Source organism: Falco naumanni, chromosome 3 (assembly GCF_017639655.2).
Source record: "Falco naumanni isolate bFalNau1 chromosome 3, bFalNau1.pat, whole genome shotgun sequence".
In the NCBI taxonomy this organism is placed as follows: Eukaryota; Metazoa; Chordata; class Aves; order Falconiformes; family Falconidae; genus Falco; species Falco naumanni.
Genome location: NC_054056.1, coordinates 51382055 through 51401306, shown reverse-complemented (window position 1 = coordinate 51401306; position 19252 = coordinate 51382055). Strand labels below are relative to the sequence as shown.

At 42.0% G+C, this 19252-nt stretch overlaps 1 protein-coding gene across 9 annotated transcripts in view; it reads left to right on the top strand.

Annotated features, from left to right (window-relative positions):
* CARMIL1 (capping protein regulator and myosin 1 linker 1) overlaps positions 1 to 19252 on the top strand; it is a 200486-nt gene that overhangs the window by 167907 nt on the left and 13327 nt on the right. For 6 of the 9 annotated variants that reach the window (XM_040586308.1, XM_040586309.1, XM_040586315.1 and 3 more), the window contains 6 exons: positions 1099 to 1116; positions 5330 to 5396; positions 5711 to 5907; positions 9944 to 10050; positions 12879 to 13311; positions 18513 to 18591. In XM_040586308.1, coding sequence (XP_040442242.1) covers positions 1099 to 1116; positions 5330 to 5396; positions 5711 to 5907; positions 9944 to 10050; positions 12879 to 13311; positions 18513 to 18591 — 901 coding nt within the window. The remainder of the gene's footprint in view (positions 1 to 1098; positions 1117 to 5329; positions 5397 to 5710; positions 5908 to 9943; positions 10051 to 12878; positions 13312 to 18512; positions 18592 to 19252) is intronic. The other 3 variants (XM_040586310.1, XM_040586311.1, XM_040586316.1) reach the window with 1 other exon arrangement.

Here is a 19252-nt window from a genome sequence, read left to right as displayed (position 1 = left end):
TAAAATTAGAAGTATGAACCATGATAACTGGATCATTATTGTTGAAAATGCCAAAGCATTGGAAAAACTGACCTTAATGTCCCTTCAACAGTTAAATGATGCACTTCATGTCATACGCAGACTGTTTTCACTGCTTATAATTAAAAAACAGTGCAATATCCACTTAAAAATGCAGCACTTTCTGGCTGAGAAGTTTAATCCAGACCATGACTATTGACTCCTGCCACAAACACTGCTAATACGTGCAGTTTTGTTATAGCAGCGGTTCCCATTCAACTTGAAGACAAAACCACACTTGTAATAATTGTTTTTTCTTACTCTAAATTGAGAAGTGTGACTGGTCATGTGCCACGCAGGAGATCTCTTGTGATGGGATATGGCGTTGCTTCATTTCATATGGTGGCTGTGCTGCTTCCTTTTTTTCTTTCCATTTTTTGAAGGGGAGGGGAAAGGTTATGCTTTATTAACGGAACAGCATTCTTCTAGTGTGCCAAAAGCGCCTGAAAGTCTGCACCTCTAAACCTCCTTATGTGAAGGAGAAATACCATTGCTTTGGATTAGGTTTATTTAAACCTCAGGGGAACAGACTTGCATCCCTTTTCATTCTTTCAAGAGAAGCTTTTTTTTAATTTGTTTTGCTTGCTCTCATGCTTTCTACAACAAGCTGTCAATTTTTAATTCAGAAGCTTCCTTCAGACTAGGAAATAACAGCATTACAGTTTTTTCTTACTAGTGATGCCAACAAAATGAAAAACGCACAGTACCCTGGGACAGCAGGTGGCAGGTTGGCACCATTGACGAGTACCATATATTGGAAACAAACATCTGAAAACCTGAATTTGTCCCAATATAGATAAAACAAGAGAGATCACATCCTTCTCTGGTTATTCTCTGGAAGTACAAAGTATATAGCACCTCCAAATGCAGGGGATTTTTATCTCATTCTTGCATGTCACCTTTCCTGCTAAGACTTCTAAGTGTTTTGGCTTTAGTTTTCTTTATTTTGGTGACTTCTGGTTTTGCCTCCTTTCCTGAGAACTGCTATTGCTTTGTCTTCCCCATTCATATTCTTTTTTCTTTCTTTTTTGCTGCATGGAGACTCTCTGCTGTACAAGTGTAAGTATTTTTTTAGTTCTGCTGTTTCTGGCCTACTTGTTTACGTTTTTGTGCTCCATTTGCCTCTGTACTGCCTTGTGAGTCTCCTGGGAGACTGTAGTGCCATCCATCTGCACCTACAAATGAAATAGGCAGCAGCTCAGGGATGAGATTGGATTTTACAAAAAGGTTCAGCTAGCATAGCATCTGAATTTAAAGCATTCCTTGGCTTTAAGACCAAACCAAAGCAGAGTGCTGATGTCGGAGGTATAAGCACAAATGTTACTGCTCAGAAAGACAATCTATTGATAGGGTTTTGTATTCAAGCATCATCCAGCTTAATGAGAGGATGGCTTAAAAATGGACATAAACTAGGGCTTTCTTGCCACTAGGTGGAAGAGATGTCAGGAGTTATCTCAGTTTGGTCAGTTGTTTTCTTTGTCTAGTTGAATTAACTTGGGGGTTTGATTGCGGCTGTCACCTTTAGTGCTGTCGCCCTTAATGCGTTCTCAAAGCTGAAAACCCGTAAGTTGTTTTGCAGGAAGGAAGGTTTAAGGGAGACTGGTTGGGGAGCTGAATTTCAGGATGGAGGGGCAAGGTGTTCATTAGTTTGTTTGAAATCCTTTGAAAGGGAAGTGACAGGAGGGTCACAGAGCGTCCTGTATGTAATAGGATTGAATATAAATTACTTTGGACGAAGTCGAGAAAACCACAGAAATCAGCTTATCCCTGAGCACTAAGAGTAATTTCAATTATCTGTATAATGAAGGAATGTAGAATATCTGAGACTGTTGCTAAAAGCACATTGTTTTCTAGCACTCAAAGTGATTTTAGTTGTTGGGTTTAATTCCTAAGATACTAGTATACTTCTGCAGTTGGTCATATAACTTAAGAAAAGTCAGGAGGCTCAGCTAGTTTTGCGAGGAAGGGAGTCGGAAGGGAAGAATCTGGAAAAGTGATCGTGGGAAGAGATCCTGGGAGTTTAAAGTTAGCTTGGGCACGTGAGGGGGTCTAACTCTAAATAAGCCCTTATTTGGGGGTGTGGTGGGGATTTGCTGGCTCCCATCTACTGCAGAGGGCAGAGGGGTGCCTTCATGGAGCCATCTGCAGAGATCTCAGTGGCATGGGTGCACACAGACTTCCAAGAGAGCCTACCGAGACCCAGAGATGCAGTTAAGTAGGCAAAGCAAGGAAGAAGTTCAGTAGGTGGTCTGCTAGAATGGCAGGTCCCTGGAAGATGTGGAAGAAGTAAAGGAGGGGAGGTTGATGCTAACAGCTGTTCCCCTGTAAAGACCACAGGTGAAACACAAGGCAGGAGGGCTGCACTGTGCTTGTGTGGCCAGAGGTGGTGGGTGGGAAGGCAGAAGGTGCGTGTCTGCCAGACCTAACTGCTTCCATGTACTGTGGGAAATGGGGCTCAGGCTGGTGAGAGGCAGAGGTCTTGCCCTAGGTGTTCACATACCTCCTCTAGTAATGACATGTGTTCTGCTGCTGTAGCATACTGCATGGTGGCTGAGATACTAAGCTGAGATTAAGTCTTACTATTTTGTAAAAAGAGCACGCTGGCCTATTTAAATTAATGCTTTGACCCATTTTGCTCTGTGTGTGATCTAGAAAATTCACTTGGCAAGAAGCCTTTCGTCTGTGCACTTCCTAAACAGGCTAGAAAACAGAAGGTTTTCAAATAAAAGTGTATGTATAGCTGTTATTCATGCTGTTAAAGCAAATGGGAGGCATATCTGTCCCTCTGCCTTTATCCCCAGCAACCAAGCTGCTGATGGATCATGCCAAGCTGACAGTAAGTTATAACAGTGATCCAGAGACTGGCTTATGGTCATCAGCACAAGCTCTGCAGCGTCATCTGGGGGCATTTTCTTGTCTGGGAAGGAAGATGAAATCGTTCTGTTCTTGGCTGTCCAGGATGTCTTGGAGCATTTAACTTACCTGCACAGGGTCCTCAGAACTTGCCCCATGCTGTTTTGCGTTGGTGCCCTGGGCCAATGCAGCTCAGTTTGTCTGTGTCCATCCAGGAGCACTCTGAACACTGGCCATGGCTGTGAAGTTACTGAGAGATCGGAGGTCTCCCATCAGCCTTGTTTTCTGTCCTCCTTTCTCATCTTCTTTAGCGCATGAGTCGCTGCATTATCCTACTAGATGTAATTTCCAGTCACACCACCAAAAAGAGTGGCAAGCAGACCAAAATGCACGCAAATGTACATTAACAAGAGAAATGGGCTATGGCTGGAAATAAAATCGGGGGACTATTGATAGTGACTCCTAATTGCTGTCCCCCAAAACGCTGAGCTGCTACAACTCTTCCTCACGTGAGGTGCTGGAAGCCTTTGGTTGTTTCAGGTTTGGGTGATGGATTGGCAATTGTGGAGGTGTGCAGTTCAGAGGCTGCCTGCTGCCTACGCACTGCACAATCCACTGCAGTTTTCACTGAGAAAGTTCAGCACCTCTCCAACCACTTGCCATCGAATCCGTTGCATTTAATTTATTGGTAACTCTGAAAGTAATGTCTGACCTTTTGATGCAGTAACACTTTGCCTGCTCATTAGTTTCAGGGTAGGTCTGCTCAGGTGGCAAGCTATTTCCTGGCTGGTTTTGAAAGTATTGTATCATATACTGATGCTTGTCAAATGTGGAAGTGGAAATCTGCAGCAGCTGAAGGTATCTTTCTTTCCTAGCGATGTGCATGGCAATAAAAACAGAACTCTGTTGTCCAGGCAGTGCTATCACTGCTGGCTCTGTAGTCTGCAAGTCCTTTTCTGGTCTTGAGAAGATGGGTAGTAACTCCTGTTACAAAAATCTGTCATAACGCTGAGCATGTGAATAGTGGCATAATAATCCTCCTGACTACTTTGGATGGGAATATGAATTCAGTACATGTAAGTCTGTGCACTGAACTTTCGATTCATAAAAACCAGCAAATGTTTACCTTAAACAATTCATGATTTGTCTGAAATGTCAATGGCAACTATGTCTTTTCTGGCTCATATAAAAGTGATACTACTAAACTTGATTAACAATCCCAGTAATGAGTTGTGAGCCATGACAGCTTCTTGACTGACACTCCAGATTTGAAGCCACTAGGCTTCAAGACTAGCAAGTAAATGGAAGTATATGAGTGTCACTAAAGCCAGCATGTACAACTCTACCACAAAAGGCGCCCATCTTTGCAGAAGCTGTCATTTTAAATTAACTCTTTAGAAAACTTGCAGGTCAACTTTCTGTTTAGAAGTTTTGCAATACTGAGCTGTGTTAAGAGGTTCAGAAGTGGTGACGCGTGCATTTGGTGTAGCAAAACTGTCTTTCTTGCCGTGCAAACTTCCAGAGAGTGCAGTCAAGAAAGTAAGGGCAAATTTCTTCCAAAAATAACAAACTTGGGTCTGAAGTCTGGGTATTTGTGCTCTTAAGGCAACATACTCCTTTTTTCTGGGAATGTGAAGATGAGAAGAATAATAGCACATAACTTTCAGTGACTGCCTTGAATGTATGCCAAGGTAACTTTCCACATATTCTCAGTCTATCTAAAGTCCACAGAAGTAATGTTTTTGCTGGAGGTATTGCTAACACTGACACAATATTTTTGCTTTTTGAAGAAGGGCTGTGTGCACCAAGACTGCATTTTCCTAGGGAAGTTCCGTGAGCTACATGTATGGCAGTGTCCAGAGACATCAATACCTGAATTTTAATCATGTAGCATGGAGATAACAAACGTTAGTAGCACGTCAGTAACAAATGAACGGAGGAAGTGTATTTTGCATTTAAAAAAAAAAAAAAAAAAGCCAGAACATAGAGGGGAGACTGTCCCTGGTATTGTCATTAACTGTGCAGTACTGGACAAAGTAATTAAGTTTTCTGTGCCTTATGATCTCAAATGCAGGGCTGAGGTTTTAATATTTTCTTTCTTTTACAGTTGGGGATAAATGAATTAATGCTTGGACGATTCAATTAATCATCCTATGTACAGCCTACAGTTTTAATGGGAAGAATAAACTACCTCCCTGGTTCTTTCCAAAGTCAGCTGAACAAAATGTCAATTTAGAAAAAGTTTTGAATGTTTGAGAAGGGGAGGAGAAAACCCCATTCCCTCCTGGTGTTAAACCCAAGCAGATCTTGAAATGATACATAGGCTTGAAAAACTGATTTGTTGGATAGAAAGGAAAAGGTGTTCTTTGTCATTTCTTCTGTCTGCTAAAGTAATTTTTGATTTGTGTTATGTTGATAGATGACCCCTAAATCAAAAAGGAAAAGCATCCACAGCAGAATGCTCCGGCCAGTGTCCAGAGCTTTCGGTAAGTGAGAATGTCTTAAATCCTTTTTGCTTCTTTGCTTACCTGAGATTCTTCTAGGTAGATCTTAACTGAAAAGCACAGATGACTTTCCCTCCCTCTGGACTGCATTTAAGGCCCACACTGGTTACTTTGTTTTGTGACTCTGCTAGTGTGTTTGGTAGTAAATATTTGTTCACAGTGCTCTGTCTGCTGACAAACATGTGGCTGAGTTCTCTAGATGTGTTTATAATTATTTGCCACAAAAGAGAAGAATGGCATTGTCTTTTGTTTTAAATAGCATGTAAATCTAATTAGAAAGTTTTGATTTCTCTTAGAAATGGAATTTGATCTAGATAAAGCACTGGAAGAAGTACCTATCCATATAGAAGACCCACCATTTCCTTCCAGCAGGCCGGACAAACGAACTTCTGGATTCATTTCAGAGCTGCCATCAGAAGAAGGGAGAAAACTGGAACACTTCACAAAATTAAGGCCCAAAAGGAATAAAAAGCAGCAGCCCAGCCAAGCAGCAGTGAGTCTACATTAAAATATTGCTGGCAATGTCATCTGTTGATTGCTTTTTGCCATGAGTCAGGTCCTGCAATGTAATGAGGACAACTGTTAAAAGTTTTCAAAGCCATAAGCAACTACTTTATTTTTCTTCTGGTATTCATGTCTTTCAGTGTGCAATCCTTATTACAAGTTTTTTGTCTTGTTTGACACAGCCTAAACCAGGATATGTTTTATCCTTTTTTAATTTGCTTTTTTTTTTCTCATGGAAGCAGTTTCTGAAGGTACTTGGAGCTTTCATAGGAAATGCACAAAATACCATGAGACTTTTCAATTATATTGTAACGGTTTGTTAAGTCTTAATCCTTTTTTCTGCTTGCATTAAGATGTGGTAACTTGGCATGAATTCTTATTTTTATCAGTTCTCAGAGGAGCTACAGTGTGACACCCGGCTTCCCACAGCTCCTTAACTAAAGATGGTGTTTGGGCCAGCAAATCTGCATAGTCACAGATCTGCTTTTCATGCTGGAGCCTGCCTTACAAAAGCAAAACAGAAGAGCACTGTCAGTCTACGAAAGGCATTGGTGTGAACCCAAGTATATGTGTGTGGAGTTCCCACAGTTCCATTTCCTTGGCATACCACATCAATAAAGATTTATTTCTGTGATGATATGTCCTCAGGGTATGTAAGGACAGATCTGGAGGCGTTACAGAGCTGTCTCATGGCAACAGAGCACAGATGATATGATCTTATCAAGTGGCAGCCGTTCCTTCTTGGAGTTATGCTGCCTGGTAAGGAATGCCTGTGGCATCTTCTGCTCCCTGAGGGCTGTTGGTGGAGAGGACCCTTGAAAATTTCCCTAATGCTGGGAAAGATCGTATCAGGCAGTAGAATGGTTTTTGCATCACTTGGAAATGAAGAAACCTTCAAGCAGAGGAGATATTTAAGCCAACTTTCCATTCCCTTGCACTTGACAGGGAAGGATAGAGGTAGCAGGACGGACTGATCTCCACATTTTAGTGAAAACACATCTGTGTGTACTTCTTCCAATTCCAGTTCTGCAGAACACACGTTGTCCCAGTTCTAAACTTGCCTCTCCTCCAAACTTACTGAGCGCATCCTGTGCCATCTGCAGGGGGTTGTGGAAGGAGTGGGGCATGGGAAGGGAAGTGCTTCGGTACCAGGCGTGGAACTAAGACACACATCTTTCTCAGTAGAAACAAAAACCTTCTTGTAGAGAAGTGGTACTTCCCATGTTCATGCAGCATTGTGGGAATGCTCACCTATACTGAATTAATTAGGAAATTATGTTTTTATTTTGTTCAGAAATCGAAAGGATTTTTTTTTACTTAAACACATTTGTCCCTGTCTTGGTTTTATGGACCATTTAATTCCTTACTAGTTCTGATCTCATAACAAGTCTAAACAAATTTTTGAAAGACTTAAGATGTTTGCTTTAATGCTTCCAAAAATGAAACGGCCAAATTTTGAAGACCAGAGTCACGAGTGGACTGTGGCATTGTTTGCAGAATTGTTTTGCTGCTGGTTTTGCCACTTAAGAGAATACAGAAAGCAGTGAGTAGGAGAAACACTTGAAATGTGAGAGTCAACCTTTGCTACTGCTTAAAGCAGGTCTGTTGGATTGTTTGCTGTTCCCATTATTTCCATTTAGTATTTCAAGGGGTCTCACATGGTCATAGCTGTACTTCTCTGGTTTTGCTGGAAAACAGGTTTGTTCTTTGTAAGCTGAAAAATTTAAAAAAGGGGGAAATGGAGAGAAAAAAGGGGGAAAGGTAAACTTTTAACTTGGGGTGTGTGGGCAGGCAGAAGAAAGATTTATAGTTCTGTCAGAGCTTTTACTGAAATGACTGTTCAGAGAGGAAAAAGAAGAATGGGATGGGGGTGAAGGAAACCTCAGCACCACCCACACCCAAGTAGCTTTGAAGCAATACAGTGTAACAGTTGTTGATCGTTTAGATTTTTGTGCAATCTTAACCTCGTGAGTTCTTCCATCACATGTGAAGGTTTAGCACAGCAAAGAGGTGAATCTTTAATGTATGAAAGAGATTGTGATCCAAGTCAGGTTTTTATTTAATACAGAAACATAAAGGCTCACTTTTAAACTTAGGCTAAAAATAAAAATAAAAATTGGCAAATAAAAATTTTACTCTTTTTGGTTTTTTTAAAACATTAGGAGTGTAAAACATGAAATAAACCAGAGCTCAGTCTTTTACATTAATGTTGGTCACTAAAAGACATTCTAATAAACATTTATAAGAAAATCCTCTGCCTTGAGGACCATATTAGCCCCTCAACATTTGTGCAGTATCTTTAGTACATTTTTAGAAACTTTAGAAGCTTTTTCAGATACCAACTCTTTCTGAGGTAGATCTTTTAATTTGCTGTAGATCATTGGATTCTTGTATTCCCCTTCAGGAGATGCACTTGCCTTTGATACTTACATGTTTGTGCCTAGTATCTGGGGGACTTCAGTATCAATATTAAATGGTTTCTCATTTCTGTTGAAATGCATCAGCCACTTTTGGTTGTCACATTTCAGTTGAAATGTCGGTGTAAACTGTTTTTTAACTGAGAAGGGAAGTATTTACATTGAGACAACCAGCACTGGTGTGACCAACCCAGATGTTACTATATGCATTGCTGCCTGCTGTCTGATGTCCCAGCTTAAAAAAAACTCTACAGAAAACCCCAAAGGTGGCAGAGTTGGAAGTCTGAAAGGGCATTGTGCTGCTTAGAATAAAACTGGTTTTTATAGGAAATGAGTAGTCTGGCAACAAAGCAATCATTACCAGGTGGGCTTTTTTCAGATCAGCATTACATTGCTACAGCAAGTATCAATAAAATACTAACTTGTTATCTTTGATAACAAAGTAAACACTAGGCTTCTAGCAAGGTTCAGCCATGGAAAGTAAGAAGTTTCATGTATATGTCAAAGCATTAATTTGCATGCAATCTGTTGTCCTGGCTTAATGAAGCTAGGTTTGATGTTGACAGCAGCTTTTAAGAGTATTTTTTTTTCTTTTTAGGGGCACAGGAAAGTGTGTATTCCAGCTGAAAAGGGAAGCTGGGATTGCTCTGAGTTATCGTGACAGCTGGGAGATTCCTTGATTTAAATTGTTTCAAACTGCAAACGCTGCTATTTTATGGCATGCTGATTCCTGGTCATTAGTACTACCAAGAATAGAACTGGGTTGGGTCTTGTGGAGTCCTCCGTAGTCACCTAAAAGGTTTCCATATGGCATGTAAATTGAAGGAAGTCTCTCTACTGGTAATAGAGCTTTTCCATTTCAAAGCCACATCTAGCTCCTGCTAGACCACATGAGAAATCCTTCCCAGGGACTGCATGTTTCATCTTCAGGAGGCTGCAGAGCCACCCGCTGATCTTCACAGGGCCTTTGTGGTTGGCAGGTGTTACCAAGTCAGCCTGGTTTAGATGCCTCCAGTCACCCACATTCAAAACGTCGGCATTGAAACCAAAGGAAGGGAGCAGGTTTTCCATTTTCATGCACTCAGTGACAGTCTGTTCAGTTCCTTAAGTACAGCACCTGATTCTGTATTTAGAGTATTTGCTTTTGGGAGTGCTGATATAAAAGGCTCTGTTAACCTGCTGAGGCTCTGTTTCTAAATGTCTAAAATCCAAAATCCAGAACATAGGTTTTTCTCTGAATAGGGAAACAACTAGCTGTTGAAAAAACTTTCTTTTCAGATCACCACCTGATCGGGATTTAATTTTTCCTGAATTGCTTTTTTTTTTTCTTTTTTTAACTGAACTAGTGCTCTGTTCTCACAAGCCCAAGGCATTTGATTTGTGGCCTCATGCATTGCAGTATCCAGTCTGTCACTGCTGTTCTGGGTTACTTTGCTTTTGATATAATGCATTAACTGGCCTGACTAAAGGGGGAATTCCAGTGGTGATTTCCTTGTCTGCACTGAGGTTTGGTTGGCACATGCAATATTTATAATATCCCAACTGTTAATTATCACTGAAATAAATATGCTTTTAGGTTATTATATACCAGAGTTTTTCTTCTGTCAGGTGTCTGCTGGAGTGCCTCCAGAAGGGGATCAGAATGGCCTCATGGGGAGAGTGGATGAAGGTGTGGATGAATTTTTCACTAAGAAGGTGACAAAAATGGATTCGAAGTAAGTTCAATTTTTTTTCCCCAAATAAATAAATAAATCCGAATAGCTGGGCAAGTAGCACTTCTAAGCTGTATTTGACTTCTGTTCCCAATATCCAGGGTTGCTGTTGTCAAAATCAGAAAATACCTTAGTAGTCAAGACATTGTGAATTCAGTTACCCCTCTCTTAGAAATTACTACTTTGAAATAACTTGCTTTAATATAGCATATGAGGAGCATTATTGACTAGTCTGTGTTTTTATAATTCAGGTGACATCTTTTTACCCTTCAGTGGAGTTCATTAGAGCTGAAGGAGAGCTTTGTGTATTGGTTGAGGATCTCCTCTCCAGTGCTAGTAGTACACACAAGTGTCTCTGCCTAGTAAGGACTGCTGTTGGGCACAGTATTTTGATTGATGACCATAGATTTATGTTGGTTTAGAGCATGTTAAAGACATGTTTGACCAATTTGTACTATTCCAGATTTAGGCAATATATTCATCTGAAAGATGTCACCTTCAGCTTTGTATAAGGGTTATACAGCTTACACAGTTGCTTTGTAGCTGGCTGTATATTTACAGAACCATGCATCTAGATGTTCATGCATTCATGCGTGTTCATGCACATATACACACAGAGACATGCACACACACACAAATACTTACATGAGAAAACTAGGGTGATTTCCAGGCAACTTGGAATGACCCCTTCTGCAGTGTGTGTGACACTTTATTAAGGAAAACGGTAGCTGTTAACTGGTAGATAGCTGTGGCAGGAAAAGAAAATGTTTTAAAGTCACTGTGGGTTATAAATATATAGAGTGACGTGAAACCGTGTGTGATATACTATGTGTAGTGGTAAAATTATGGTAGCTCTGAAAAATGGATTTGCCAGGTTTAAGTTTGGGGTGCTCACAGACTACCGCATCCTCCTGTGCTTCGCTTGGGTGCCTGCCAGCCGCTGGTTTCAGATGTCCCTGTGCACTTGGACTATCCCTGCGTGCCTGTCTGTGGCCATGACTGTTGCTATGGATCCTTGCTCCATTTTCTGTGCCAGTGGCACTCTTTCCAGTTGGGGTGCTCTTATGCAGAAGTGTTACGTGCCCAGCTTTCCCCTCAAGCGTGAATACTCTGCTTGTAAGATGCCTATAGAAAATTTGACTGGCAGGTGGGTGGTTTTGGGGTGGTTGGGGTTTTGGGGGGGGGGGGGGTTGTTTTTTGGTTTTTTTTAAGGATAAGCATCTGCACTATAAAGGTGACCTCTCTGGGTTCCCTGTTGAGAAAAGAACTAGTTGGCACAGCCACCTTACTTCAAGCAGGGCCCTTAAGGGACAAGATCCCGCAAAAGCCATGTGAATCATGTGGCTGGATCACTTGTTCTCCTTTTAATAATGAGCAGGTGCAAACTGGAGGTAGCACACTCCGGAAACAGAGCAGAGTGAAATCGTATGTTGTGGTGAGTTGACTCTGGCTGGATGCCAGGTGCCCACCAAAGCTTCTAGGTCATTCCCTCTCTCCAGCTGGACAGGGGAGACAAAACATGATGAAAGGCTTGTTGGTCAAGATAAGGACAGGGAGAGATCACTCACCAATTACCATTATAGGCAAAACAGACTCAACTCATGAGAAGTAATTTAGTGTATCACCAATCAAATCAGACTAGGGCAATGAGAAATAAAAACTAAATTTGAAAACACCTTCCCACCAACCCTTCCTTCTTCTCATGCTTAACTTCTCTCCCAATTTTCTCTGTCTCCTCCCCACAGTGGCACAGGGGGATGGGGAATGGGGGTTACAGTCAGTTCATCCATCACACATTCTCTGCTGCTTCTTCTTCCTCAATCTCTTCCACTGCTCCAGCGTGGGGTCCCTCCCATGGGACACAGTCCTCCGTGAAATTCTCCAGTGTGAGTCCTTCCCGAGGGCTGCAGTTCTTCATGAACTGCTCCAGCGTGGGTTCCTCCCACAGGGTGCAGTCCTTCAGGAACTGCTGGCTTAAGCGTGGGTCCCCCGTGGGGTCACAGGTCCTGCCAGCAAACCAGCTCCAGTGCAGCTTCTGCCAGGAGCCTGCTCCAGTGCAGGTTTCCCAGGGGGTCACAGCCTCCTTTGGGCATCCCCCTGCTCCCATGTGGGGTCCTCCATGGGCTGCAGTGATATCTGCTCCACCACTAACCCCCACGGGCTGCGGGGGGACAGCCTGCCTCACCAGGGTCTTCACCTGGGGCTGCAGGGGAATCTCTGCTCCTGCACCTGGAGCATCTCCTCCCCCTCCTGCACTGACCTGGGTGTCTGCGGAGTTTTTGCTCTCACATACTCTCACTCCTCTCTCGGCAGCAGTTGCTGTCATGCAGGGTTTATTTCCTCTTCATAAATACATTACCCAGAGGTGCTACCACCATCACTGATGGGTTTGGCCTTGGCCAGCAGCAGGTCTGTCTTGGAGCCAGCTGGTATTCACTGTATTGGACATGGGGAAACCTCTGGCATCTTCTCACAAAAGCCACCCCTGTTGCCCCCCGCTACCAAAACCTGGCCAGGCAAACCCATTACATACGTGCATAGACAGCTTGGACAGAGCTGTGTGGTGTGTCGGAAACAGCTGGGAGCCCAGTGCAGATGAAACAGCTGCCTCTCTTCGTTATACCATATGCAAGGCCAGCACAGAAATCCTCAAGACAGTATGATCAGTATTAATTGACCAGTTTTTAATGTAGAGACACCAGCTAATGACTGGGCCAGGGGCATCATATGGATCATACAAAAGGTTGGCTTTGCCCAGGGTAAGTGATTTGGTACTATTTAAAAGAGGAGGGGAGTGGAGAAGAGTTTAATATATCTGTGTTTTGTATTAGGAGACCATCAACTAAAAGTTCAGACAGCTGTGAGCCGAGTGAAGCAGGTGATGAGAAGAAGAAAAGGGACTCCAGGAAGAGTGGCTTCCTTAATTTAATCAAATCAAGGGGCTCCAAATCTGAGCGTCCCCAGACTGTGTTGGTGGCAGAGGAGCCCTCCTCACCCAAGGTTGCTGCAAAAAGTTCAGCTGTGGACACAAGCAAAAAGGAGGTAAAGCCTGCAGAGCAGAATGGTGGTACAGAGCGATCTGAGGAATTAAAGACACCAGATTCACTGGAAGAGGTGCAGCCAGATGATGCAGCAAAATCTGAGAGGGGTGACAGCAAAGGAAGCCCACAAGGAGGCCGGAGGTATGGAGTGCAGGTGATGGGCAGTGGACTTCTCGCAGAAATGAAAGCCAAGCAGGAGAAGAGAGCAGCCTCTGCTCAGAAGGTGAAGGCAATTTGATTTCTCTTGAGTTGTTGAAAGAAAGAGCAAGAGCTAGGTGTCTTTGGGGGGGGCGGGTTGGGTCTACAGGCTTGGTGGCTGGGGCTTGACACATCAGTCCTGCTTTCCACCAGGGTTTATGGTGTTCCTGCAAGAGAATTTCTCTCTGCTGTGGTGGTCGAACATGAATACCCCGGACAAGGGACTAGGCTTGGAACAGGAGATGCACCTTAAGCCTGCACTTTTTCTTCTCTTGTGGAAGAGGTGACACCAGCTCTTGGGCTTAATGTCAGGCCATCACAGAAGAGGACACGTAATAGTTTGCATGTATTACAGAGTAAATTTTGGGGCAACTAGTAAGCACAGCTTGGATATCTCCACTTTATATGATGTAAGGTTTGTTCACGTGTAATGAAAGTGTGCTTTAGAAAAAATAAAGCTAGGACAGACTTCACACCGCGTGCCCCCTGCACACCAGTACCTCAGGTGTTTGGCAGAGTAAACTACAGGGGTAGCTGTCTGTCTGTACACTTCTCTTTCGGAAATTAGTGTAGAAAGATGGAGAGGTATACTATGTTTAAAGTCATATATTCCTTGCAGAGAAGTAAATCTAGCTTCCAAGCACTTTTTCTGACTATTCAGCTTATACTTTTCTTGTTGCACTCATTTTATTTTTATGTCCTTTTATACACACCTAATTATTTTTAAGCCTTTGATTTCTGTATTTCAAATACTAACACTCAAAGAAAATAAGCATACATAAAAAATATTAATCTATTCCCAAATATCTGTCCAGATTCCCTTCGCTCTCTAATTTTCTTCTCTGTGAAGTGTTGATGCTGGGCAGGAACTTTGCAGCTTTGCAAACACACAGACTGGAATATCCTTGTGTTGCTTCAAAGCATTATGTGCCAACCTATTTTGCCTGATGCCCGTTTCCCATTGAACTTCCCCCTTATCATCCCCTGCTTCCCCCCAGCTGCAGTTGGCATGTTCTAAAGTTACCAAAGGGTCAGCCTTTTTTTACTCCTCTCTCCCTCTTTACGGCGCAGGGCATTCAGATACCATCCATTCCCCACTGTCCTCCCCTGTGATTTGGAAGGTGTTACCTGATGACAAAGCTCATCTGCAAGCTTTGCTGCGTTTTCCTTCCTTTAACACGTTTAGAATTGCTTGCTGTGACAAAGCAAGGCACCCAAAGTTCATTTTTACCTTTTTGTCATAGTCTTACAGTGCTTGCCATGGTGTCCAAACGGTTCCTGCAGCTGGAGCCTTTTAATAAGCAGATTCAAATCAACACAGTAATCTATGGCTCATTGAAGGGATCCTCAGCATAAGAACAATTTTTCTGTAGAAATAACCAATTCCCAGCTTTCTCATTGGTGTTGAGTAGTGCCCATGAATAGTTTCATCGAGTTCTAAACCACCACTTTATCAATTAAAATGCCATATGATTTTAAATGACTGTTATGCTCTGTCTGTAATATAAAATACCAAACTGCTCCAGATGATGTAAATTTTTTACAGCTGCATAAATTGTGTGTGCTTGGTGCTCTTCAGATTCTTAATACTTGTCATCTTAAGTTAGTCAGATCTGGAATGATGACATGTAGAATATTAGCATGCGTAATTTTTATTTTTTTTAAGTGGAGAGAGTAAAGTCCTCTTCTATTGATGAGCTTTCGAAGAATTGATTGAAAACTTGAAGTTCATCTATCAAAAAGAAAAGTTGTTACCTTTTCCCAGTGGCTTTTTTTCCCACCCTTTACTTTTTGGTTGGTTGGAAAGGTTACCCCTCTTCTTTCAGGTTTAATTTTCAAGAAAATAATGTTATTGGTCTTAATTTTTTATTAGATTTTGTAAAAATTTCCATTTACTGAATGTAAAAATAGGTGGGTTTGTTTCTTATTTAAAGAGTGACAAGAAAACTTAATTGAAACAGGAATCTGCACGCAGCAGGGCACTGAGTTATCCATTCTTACTGTTGCCCAGACCACACAAAGTTGAACTACTGTTCAAAATATTTTTTCACATCCTTCATCCAACATCACAATGTTGAGTAATTTAGGTTTGGACTTCTATTCATGATATTCCTGAAGGTGAGAATCATACAGCGTCCTGATGGTTGAGCTTCAGAAGACAGCATCCCACTGCTTTTACATTGTTTAGGTTGGGTATGATGTCAACTTCCCTAACATCTTTAAATTTATCAGGATTTCAGTATGATAGAAAATTGTGTTTTCCTTTAAGGTACAGATGGCTGCTTATATTCTGAGCTATTTTACGTGAAAACAAAGCCAGAAGGAATTTACTATTTCATTCATGCTCTACCACAGCCTTGTTACAGATAAAAGTGATGAGCAGGTGCACAGTAGATGGAAAGATGGTAAATGCTTTTTTGTTTTCTTTTGCTTAGAATACGTGTGAGTTGGCATTAATGGTAGAGTATTCGCAGATTAGCGTTGCCTCTAGGTGTACATGGAAAGATCGTTTGGCTCCATCTAGTGTTTACAGACTCAGTTTTTAAATACCTCGAGCAAGACCTGTGAGCGGACCAAGATCATCTCTGATCTCTTTATTCACTCTCGAAAGCACCCAGCTCTGCAGTATTTCCCAACTTTGCGTGAATTCCTATTAAAAGTAGAGCCTGGTCTACACGATAAATCCACCTGGATTTATCTGACATGTTTGTCAGCTTCTCAGCGTAAATTTTTGCAGCAAGTGTTTTGTGTTGTCTCGGGACCATAAGCAGTTTCTAATATGTGTACAGTAGGTAGCCAGACGTGCTAATATCCTAATTACATTTGTAAGTACTATACCAATAGATGCCAGCATTGGCTTTTGTCCTTGTCTCTGTACATGAGGTCATATTTCCCCAGGAGTCCCATAACTAGCAAGGGAAGAAGGAGTTATGGCGAAACTAGTTTTCGTATCGTCATACAGCTGTAAGGTATTTACTGTAGCTAACTGTTGTGCATGTATCTTCAATATTTACATAGGAAAATGAGTGTTTCAGTGAAAATTCATGAGAATTCACATTCCGTGAAGAAATTGGTGCAAATTCAGTTCTCAAAAGTTGTTTTTCCATGGTATGGAAGAAAAATCCAGTAAGTGGGGAGTGGTTTTACCTTCAAAAATACATAGCCAAGACAGCCTTGCAAAGAAACATGCGACTTTAGGAGGCAGAAAGGTGAGAATTTAGACAAACTATCAATGACGGTGAGCAGATGGGAATAAAAACTGGGTTTTCACCCAGTGGTGCAAAGCATAATGTTCCTCCTAGCTTTGGAGGGCACTTTGTTTTGTCCATACGGGCACCGTAGCTTCCCATCCTGGCCCTACGAGGCATAGCATTTCTAGAGCGCTTCTGGCCAGAAGACTTCATTGTTTGGCTTACACATCATTTTTAACATACAGATGATTTTATACTTAAAACCTGTAGAAATATAATCCCTTGGAGTGTATAGTCCCTATCAGGGTAGTTTTACAGTACGGGAAGCTTAATGACGATCCTCAATAGCGTTCTCCTTAACGCAGTGTGCCATTTAAAGCATGCACCTGTACTTAGCGGAGAGGTCAGAAGGTAGCGTTACCTTGACAGGTCTTACACAGAAATGGCAGGCACGGCATCTCCGTCCTTTTCTTTGTTGTATCGAAGAGAGGCTTTGTTTTAGAAGCTGGGAGATTACACGAGCAAAGTGGAGGTATCGGTAAATCTCTAAGGCCAACCACACTCTTTTCTGCGTTGCCTCTCAAAATCTGCTTTTGAAATGCTTGTGCTGAATTACCACCACAGGGGAAAAGCACGTGGTCAGTGTGGGTATTTAGAGATTGTTTGTTATGTTTATATTTAAAATAGAATTTTCACTCTAAATCTGCCAATTTTTCTATAAGTAGTATGTGCTACTGCTACTTGAAACCATTCTCTTCCTTCCTACATTCTTGTTGCCCAATTTTTATCTATGTGGTACACCTAGCAGTCTTTCAGATTGTAAGCTCCAAAGGACAGTGACCATGTTTGACGTACGCTGCATGGCACATGGTGAAGGTTTCTGAACGCTACAGTCAGATCCCAGAGCAAGTCATGCCAGTTCGGTGTTGGAGCAGTAGTAGCAGTGTCCTGAACGTGGCCACGTGATTTATGCATGGGTATATAACCAAGTGCAATGGTCATCAGCACAAATCATTTGTTTTAAGTCGTTTGCCACACTAACTGCCTTGAAATAGCAAATCAAGATTAAAGCTGCCTGCGAAAGTCCATCCCCACTTTTTTAGTTTCAAAAAAATCTCACTTTTTTGCTTAGCTTTATCTTTAGAAGGCTTTCTGTCATAATATATCCTGCACTTAGTTCTATGCACTTCCTCTGTCCCCAGGTTTATCATTCTGCTTAAGCTTTGGTAACAGGTAAGACAGTAGGAGGAGGCTGGTTCTTTTACAAGCACATTGATTGCACGTCTAAGCTTCTCCTGGTGACTACACAGGTTTCAAGCTCACAGAGGCTACAGCTGCGATTAAAAAAAAGTTTTTGCACCTTTTCTTTTGAGGCCAGGATGTTAGGAAATCTATTTTTGAGAATAGAAGACTTACCCAGAATATCAGCATATAAACAAGAAGCCCGCTTTAGAGGTGCTGAGCATCCAGCAGTGCTTGTGACGTGTAGCTTTAAATATCTTTCAGTAAGTAAGGTCTGTTTGTTTTTAGAGCAGTCTTGTAAATAATGTGAGGGCTGGTACTTCTGTAGTTGCAGGTTTATCTAAAATAAGAAGTTATTCTTGTAGGTGGAAGAGCATGAGATCTATTCAGCAGTCATATTCAAAATCTAGATCTTCAGAAAAAGACTTTATTTTAAACCTAAACAAGGAATTTTTAAACGTGGAGCTGTCTTTGGAGAAAAGACTTGTTTCCAACTAGCACCTTCAGTTTCAACTCCTGCACCTTAGGAGACCTGTCGCTTGGGAGGCAGGGTATCATTGCAGCTTTGCTAGACATGGGGAAGTATTAGTTACAAATTGGCTTTGTTTTCTTCCTGCTTAGATTTCCAAGACCTGAAATAGAAACAAGGAGAGAGAATCCACCGTTCTATTGCTATCACTGCTTTCCCTGCCTTATAGCTTCCAGATTAGAGCTTTTTTTTTCCTAACAGAACCACGGAGTTGTATTAATTATGGTTATATTATTAATATGAGAGCTTTTCTCACTCTTTCAGAAACTTGGGAATGACACAACTCCCAGAGAGTCTTTTGACACAACAACGAGCTCAGAACGACTGGATGGAAGTGGTACAGGTACAGTTTGAGTTTCCTGGTTTAAACTCTTTCTAGAAAATGCAAAATGCCTAAACTTAAAAATCTCACTTCTTTCTCCAGATTGTATGCCTACAATTACCTGAGCAAAATATAAGCTTATGCTCTGTGAAAAGGATTAGAAACAAACTCACTTTTTTGTACTGTCTTGGACAGCACTTCTCATGAAGACAGCTCTAGGGCTGAGTTGACAGCTCAGGTTTTACTCTTGTGTTCCACTTTGCACAGAAAGGAAAGTACTTGGTGCGTGTGCCTGGGGGCACCTTCACAAGGATGCTGATTTGTAATGGGATCAGCAAAACTGAAGCTGAACCCAGGAGCTAGCAAAAATGTCTGCACACAAAGAAGCGACACTCCTGAATGTATCTGATGACCTAAATGTGACCAGTTTGCAAGGTGTACAGCAGTGTGTGCATGAACCAGCTTGAGTAGTCCCGGCTTGCAGCTGTTAAAGGAGAAATCTGGTAGGCAGTGGCAGCTGGCTCTTCGCAGGGTGTACCCGGCTTGACTGAAGCCAGGCCTGTCTGCAAAGCAGTGGCGGCCTCTGGTCACTGCGCACGTGCACAAAACAACTCTCCATCATGCACAAAGTGGAGTCCAGCCTTGCAGCACCTACAGCACCTACAGCACCAGTCCCCTCTGC